Source organism: Hylaeus anthracinus, unplaced genomic scaffold (genome assembly GCF_026225885.1).
Source record: "Hylaeus anthracinus isolate JK02 unplaced genomic scaffold, UHH_iyHylAnth1.0_haploid 2, whole genome shotgun sequence".
Taxonomy (NCBI): Eukaryota; Metazoa; Arthropoda; class Insecta; order Hymenoptera; family Colletidae; genus Hylaeus; species Hylaeus anthracinus.
The window spans coordinates 7,592,325-7,600,060 of record NW_026534838.1 but is presented as its reverse complement, the minus strand read 5'-3'; the positions used below and the strand labels follow the sequence as shown (position 1 = coordinate 7,600,060).

General features: G+C 47.6%; 1 protein-coding gene across 17 annotated transcripts in view; it reads right to left on the bottom strand.

The window, feature by feature from the left end:
- The window catches only part of LOC128893096 (disintegrin and metalloproteinase domain-containing protein 11), a 50,985-nt gene extending 49,479 nt beyond the window's left edge, over nucleotides 1-1,506 (bottom strand). For all 17 annotated transcript variants that reach the window (XM_054153883.1, XM_054153874.1, XM_054153880.1 and 14 more), the window contains exon 1: nucleotides 712-1,506. In XM_054153883.1, the coding sequence (XP_054009858.1) occupies nucleotides 712-796 (85 nt within the window). In that variant the 5' untranslated portion in view covers nucleotides 797-1,506. The remainder of the gene's footprint in view (nucleotides 1-711) is intronic.
- Between the last annotated feature and the right edge of the window lie 6,230 nt (nucleotides 1,507-7,736).

The following is a 7,736-nucleotide window of genomic DNA, read 5'->3' as shown; positions in this document are numbered from 1 at the left end:
GAGAGAGAGAGAGAGAGAGAGAGAGAGAGAGAGAGAGAGAGAGAGAGGAGGGAGGGGTGCCTACCACCGGAGACTGGAGAAAATAAGGGTTCTTATGCACAGAAAGAGATGCAGTTTCCAAGAGCAAGGCAATCCTGCTAGGTCGTGCAAAAGAACTCTTATTTCCCATAAGCTAACTCCTAACGTACCGACATATCACAGTAGGCTGGACGCCAAGTGCTTACGACTCTTCCACAAGTTGGGTACACACACACGCACGCACTAGATCACGCGTCGATCAACCGTCAACTGTTAAATTTGTAAGGGTGAAGACCAACCATAAACGTTCGACACGTTCAAGCCTTCGGGAAAGGTGGGTAATAATTGTCAGAGACGTCGGCGATCGCAAGCTACGTTTCCAATCTTGGAAAATCAGTGATTCGTAATCCTCTAGTGCTTAGGAATATCGTTAATCGTGCTTGGTAATCGTAACGATGAGTCTGATAGTCCCCAAGCGCGGGGAATCCCCCGGCAGAGCCGAAGCTACTCCGGTTCCGAGGGAAACAAAGAGGTCCCGGCGAAGTAGCCCGAAAAACCGCAAGGAACCCTCGGAATGTGCAAACATGGGAAGATAAACGTTGCGAAAAGACAGGCAGGTGATCGTTCAGAGGGTAGACAAACAGGCAGGCGAGCAAGCAGGTAGGGCAGGCAAGTAAGGCAGACAGGCGTTACCTCGCTTGGATGTGCTGTCGGCGCTGCTAATAAATCCAGGTACAGCAATCACGAGAACAAAGAGTCCACAGTGTAGCCAAAACATGTTTACGTCTTAACAACATTGTTTAATTCCATTTTACGTGACGCTCGTGAAACACTACTACGATGGCGGTGGTGATCATGTCGCGCATAGTCAGCGGTACTACCTGGTCACCGCTCGGATCATGAGTACACGACAGACTGATCTGGGTTAACGCCGGGCGTGTAGGAGCGTGGAAGTCGGAGAAGCGGAGAGAACCGAGGGATGCCAGAGGCGCAACCGAAAAGGAAAATCAGGCGGAGATGGGTACGTGGACTCGGTTGATTCGGTTGACTCGGTTGATTCGGTTGACTCGGTTGACTCGGTTGACTCGGCCGGACGACGTGTGTCGGGAAAGTAAGAGTATCCTGATACGGTCAAGTCCGGATCCGAGAATGGAGAGAGTCCTGGATGACGAGATAGAGAGGCCCGAGTGTCGAGCGCGGAGGAGTAAGGTGAGAAAGCGGTGTCGGGTGAGAAGGCTCGCGGCGATAGGAGGACAAACCCGGCACCGACGGTACGGAATGAGATATGGGTCCTCCTAGAACATCACGGATCCGCTGGGCACACTGGACGACACGCTATAATGCACCACGCTAGCGCACTACTTCCACGATCTCTGGTCCGTTAGGTCGAAGGATCGACCCCCTACTCGCGCGCGCCCAGAGAGAGAGTGAAGGTCCCGATCTCGAATCACGCCTCGGCTGCCATCTTCTACCTACGCCGGGAGTCTGGAGTATGAAAATATTCTCTGCTGTCTCCCCCTCCGCCGCTCTACCCCACCCCTAGAGAAGAGCTTTTCCACCTAGCCCCCACCCTCGACGAGCTCTGCTCCTCTTTCCTTCGCACCTTTCTCTCTCCTCTTCGTTTTCCCACCCTTACAGTAGCACCCACTAGCGCGTTCCTTCTTCAGTCTTCGATCTCCGTTTCTCTCGCGCCGTCGTCCCGCTTTCCCACCCATGTAACGGCGCCCGCTCGCGCCGTACACCCGCGCAGAGCCACCACCAGCTTGGGACCACCTCTTATCGATTCCTGCGCCATTTCCCGTCATTCCTGTCAAATCAATAACGCAGTGGTAGCGGCGGCGGCGGTGGCGGCGGCGGCGGCGGCGACGGCGACGGCGGCGGCGGCGGCCACCGTGGCTCCTTCGTCACGGATCAAGCGCCGATACAGAGATGCGAAATCCTCACCCGGAACGCAACCACGCTCCCTATCTCCCTACCTGCCACCGCTGGACGACCATTTTCCACCGGCACGAACCACCGCCGTCCAAAAGATGGGACATTGACCGCCTCACCTGCATCCTTGCATCCCTGCATCCCTGCATCCCTGCATCCCTGCATCCCTGCATCCCTGCATCCCTGCATCCCTGGTTGCTTCTGTGCCGGACCTCGTCGCCCGGACGTTGCCCCGCGCTCGGCTCGGCTCGGCTCGGCTCGGCTCGATTCGATTCGCGCTCTCCTCCGCTCTAGCCCTCTTCTCTTCCAACACCCGCCGATTTTCAGAGCCTCGCCAAGTCGCGTAACGCCGGACCAACACGACTCGGCTCCCTTCCACGTGAGAATAATGATAATAACGTCTTTGTCATGCAACGAATGGAACGGCCGGATATTTACGACACGCGACGTGTAAGCGGAGGGTTGTCTAATGTCTACTTTCATATTTTTTCTTTCCCTTTTCTTTTTGCACTCTTTCTAATCTCGTTGACCTCACCTTGTCACTCGATCGTCGATAATCATACATAGGCAGCAAAATATTCTAGAGTTCGAATAGATATCACCGATAAATTACAGTTGTCCGATGTTGTTTAATTTATTTGGTTAAATTCAAAGGAAACAATCAATTCGTTAATAGTACAGCCACAGACAGACGACGAGAAATGGATACTTAAGAAAATTTTAAACATGGAGGATCCTGGGCCAAACAAGATACACTGTTAACAACTTCAAAGGCTCCTTCAGATCCGAAGAAGATGATGCTTTGCGTTTAATGAAATTGGAAGGGAATTCAGTATCGCATCTCCTTCCAAATAAGCAGACCATAAATTCGACTCAATATTGCTTGCACTTGGAACAATTAAATGCAACGATTAACGAGAAATTACGCGAATCCTATCATCTAATAGGAAATCTAATGGGTCCTTTTCGCATTTCATCGAGCAGTTCCGACGAAAAGGCAAGAGATTCGATTATATCCCCGAGAACGCGGTGCGAATGTAGGACCAAGTACCGATACATCGATTTAAAAAGAAAAAAAAAATGGGTTCTCCAGCGTGGACAAAAGGTCGCTGTCGAGAAAGTAGTGTTCCAACGAAGGCTGAAGGGAACCGGGTTTATTCATGCTTTTTAGACGCGCACACACGGCCGCCATAAAGGATCGAGTGGCTATTCAACTTGCCTCTGGCTAACGAAATTTCGTAGCTTCTTAACAGACTAGAAACCTGGCGCGACATCTCGTTACTAAATTTACACGAACCGATAAACGGCGGACCATCCTGTCAATTCGCGGTATGCGAAACGATCAATCAGAATTTTCGTTTCAAGTTAACGAAATCTAGCCAAGTACACGTAAACCTGTTGGCTGAGTACAGAATGCGCTAAAACTACGAGTCAAAGGAGGACGTAGAACGATGGTCTACCATACCTAAGGTACGAACCACTAGTTTTAGCGTAACCTGTACATCTCAGCCGAGAGTACAGAGCAATCGACGCTGAAAATAGTTGAACGAAACGCGAAGCCGTCCAAGTAAATGAAATACAACTTTTCGAATCTTGGAAAGCGTATCGTGCATGTGCACGCGCACAGCCAGAAGAAACAGATTTATATCGTCGACCGTCACTGAAAAGTTCTGAAACGAGGTCTCTGCACGCTTTTACGAGAAGTGCGTACGGTAATTGGCTCGATACTCTCGTTCAGGTAATGAATTTAGCAAAAGGGGTCCATGCAGAGTAAAAAAAAATATCGTTTGCCTTGAATATTACATTATTTTATTTGAAAATAACCACGTACTCGGGTGTCGTAACTGCAAAAATTACAAAATCTTCGAGTCCGCGTTCGAGTGATAATTTATTACGAGTAGAAATAATACAATGATCCTGGCTTTCAACGAGACATACCGTACGAATGATAATGATAATAATAATCGAATAATTAAAATGTTCGACTGTTCGAATACAGAAATATTCGTCCAGAAGCTCCAAGTCCTACAAGTCCTAGAACAGACCAAGTACCACGGTTTATAAATAGCAGGGACGATGAAGCGGTATCGTGAGTCCGCATCGTCCAAAGAATGAGCGCTGGCGACAATCTAAATACGTAGAGGCACGCGTGAATGACTCTTTCACAAGTCTTGAATGTGATCCGCATAGCTGGCGATCCGCGACCTCGGGGCACGTCTCTCTTTCGTCGCGCCTCCCCGCGCCACGTTTTGTAAATACCTCTAGAACCTCGGTACTACCTTGCAGCCCCAGACAGGTGTACGCTCCTCGACTATCGATACCGGTCCCGTCATCCAGGTTATACGATGCGAGACAAAATGCTACCCCACCGAACGGTTTTTCTTTATATTTAGAGACACGCGTATAAATAACTACAGTTTTGGAATTTGCGATGTAATTTACATTAAAGAAAAAGTCAAACTCGACGCTCCAGCCATAACACGTGTCATCGATTCGATTCGTGCGTCGATTTCCGTCGGTCGTTGGAAACAAAATGCTATAAACGAGTAAGGTAGCTCTAATGGGTAACAATACCTAGAACGGTGTAATCTGTAAAGGATACCCGGATACCGTACACAATTTCCATATCGCTCGATCCAGCAGGACGCGATATCGGCATCGATATTGGGATTATTAAAGTAGTATCATGACACGGCTGCTGTCGCGATACACGCGCATATCGGATGCACATTAAACGTTGGCGTCGGATCGCCGATATCGAGACGAATCGTGCAACGCGTACCTTTATTTATTTACCACCCTCGATTGTGATTTGTTCTATCTTGAAATCTGCACTGGCACGAGTACTTTGAAGGATAAATCGTCCACATCGACAAAGAGTAACTCCCTTTTCTATCGCGGTACGTCGGTAGTTTCAGACAGACTTTGTACGCCTAGGCGGTCGGCTCCGCGCGTCTGACCATGTATGGCATATTCCACTTGAAAGTGGCCGCTCGAGATACGAAGCGATCTATTCGCTAACTACTGCAGTATAGTAAGTTTGGAGCTAATAAACGTTAATACTGTACTACAGCGACATACAGAAATGATCTTGAAATCACGAAAACGTCTAAATCTATGAAAAAGAACATACACGATGCGAAAAATCGACCTGGATCATAAAAATTTAGCATCGTGCGTGCGTAGTAAAGTTGATTGGGACGCCGACGATACGTCACAACGGCCTTCTTCTTCTTCCCGTTCGTCTTTTCTCCTTTTTGCCAGGGACCAAAGTTTCGGAGGCAAGCAACGAATCTTCTCGGCACTTCGTCATCCGTTCCGCGCCATTTCCTTTATTTGTTCTCTCGCGTTGCAGCCACGCGGACATTCGCCGGCAACTTTCGACGATTTAACTTTTTTCGGACGAATAAACAGAGAGAACAACAAGCCGCTATCGATAGCTCGAGCTGGGACGTCGCGTGAAAATAAATTGCATTATTAGCCAGCTGTGCCAAACACGATGCGCCCGTTCGGCGGAGCTTAACGCTTCGCCGATCGCTTCCGGTCTTCCAGGAAGACCTTCTCTCTCTTCCTCTTCTCTCAACTTGACACCAGCTCGTGGCTCGCGTCTCTTCTCTTCTATCCTCCTCCGACTCATTCGCTCTTCCTCTTCGTTATCGTTCTCTCTTCTCCCAACACCAGTTTTCTTCACACTTTGCTCATCCTTTTTGTTTATTTTTCATTAAACAAGGTTACTTTCATTGAATTCATAAGCAGACGGACTAATCGAACGATACGAGTTTTTCGCTGTTAGTTGGGAAAACGGCCAAAATAACCGAGGGATCGGCATTCATTAAGCCGAGGTGTGAGTGGAACGAGCACGAGCACGAGCAACGGTCGAGTCGTATTCGAATTAGCACTCGAATCGTAGACGCGATAATACGTAATAAATATTTATGGATTCCCAGCATATTCCGCAGCCTCGATTCGCCTAAGTCCACGGACGATCCGGGTATCCCCGAAAGCGGTAAGGGATAGAGAAAGCCCGTTGAGCCTTATCCAGCCACTTTCTCGTGGACGATAATGGGCTCGTTTTGCCCGGGTAAAATCTTAGGCTGCAATCAATTTACTTGAAACTGGTCTACGTGCGCGATTCACCGAGATAACCTGCGCTTCTGTGAGCAGAGGCCGCTTTCTCGAGAGCGTGGATAGAAGGGCCTACACCTTCGAGGCTAAGTTTTCTGAAAATGACTGACGGCGGATTATCAGATCGTCCGGGGGTTTCCCTCGTAAATTATTGAGATTACCCGACGTCGACGGCGACGTCTGCGTTCTGTGAACCCCCTGGTGCTTTGCCGCCTCAAACGAGCAACATTTCACACATGTACGTAGCTAGTAGGTTTACGAATTAATTCCATACCTTTGCATTCAATCATTTATATCTCTAGTTTGAATAGAAATATTCACAAGCCAATTCGATACGTTAATGTACGTTAAAGTCAGAGTTACACCCTTACACCTCGACAAAAGGCAGAGACTCGGGTTGTCGGTGATGGGTTCGCAACACTTTTATCCTGAACAAAAGCTCTTGGGTAGGTATATACATCATATGTATATCTATATTCAGAGATTCAATGCCGAAACATCTCGCGTTCCTTCGTCGAGGATTCATAGTTTCACCTGAACCTTGAGCGATCGGGGAAACAAATTTTTAAGCATCCGCAGTGCGTCAGAAGATCATTGACCGCGAAGATGCAACTAGGCTACTCGCGGTTTGCGAGCTTACTGCTTGCATCGGCACTCTATGCCATAATTTGTAATAACGGACAGAGAAAGCGCGCCGGCCGACTGCTACTTAATGCACAAGTTTCTCGGAATACAGCTTGTCTCGAGTTTACTTCTCTGATTTACGCTTCATCGGACAAGTGGGCTAGAATATTTTACCGAATACCTTCTATACGTTTACCAAAGGAATTTGTCGCTCGATGGTATCGCCATTACGAAAATTCTTCGTAACGAAACGATACTTTATTCTCCTCTAAATTATTCAACAGATGTTTCAATTGCCTTAGTAGTATCGTACACAGCAGCTGTTTCGAGACAAACTCGAAACTCGAAATGCTTGGAAGGAACAAAAACGGAATCGGATAGAACTCGGGGCTCTAACCGAGTGTCAAACTGTGTCGCCTTCGAGTCGCTTTTCTAGCTCCCTTCAGCTCGTAGTTGTATTTAACAACGTTATTATAACTTGAGGCGTAGTTCTCGCGTGTCTTCTTAGGTCAGTGCTAACTCCGCTCCGTCTTTCGAATGAAAGCTGTTGGATATAGTCGGCAATCGGAAATTATAACTTGAATTCTAAAACAGCGTTTACGCGTTCTCCTAACTAACGTACTTATTGCTGACACGTTAATTATAACGTACAAGTTCGGAGTGACACGACTATTGTGGCGAGGGGGTGAAAGGCTAAAAGTACAGTTTGATTGACACCGCCATACGCGAGAACCCTTTCACCTATATCGTCGAGTAGCTTTCTTCCCTTTGCCGTGTCTTGTCGATTTCTTTCACTGTAACACCTTCGTTCTTTTATCGCCTACCTAGAAATCATATTTTTAATGTTGATATGAATACGAATCTTTCTGTTTACAGTCTCTTGTCAGCGATTATTTTTTTGTCTAAATAATCGGGCACGACTAGGTTTGTCGTGGTATTCTAGGAATTCTATGCCACGGCATTCGAATCATTGAAATGTATTTTAATTACTTAATGATTCTGGCGAAATACGAACGCAATTCGAGGGAATTCCTTTG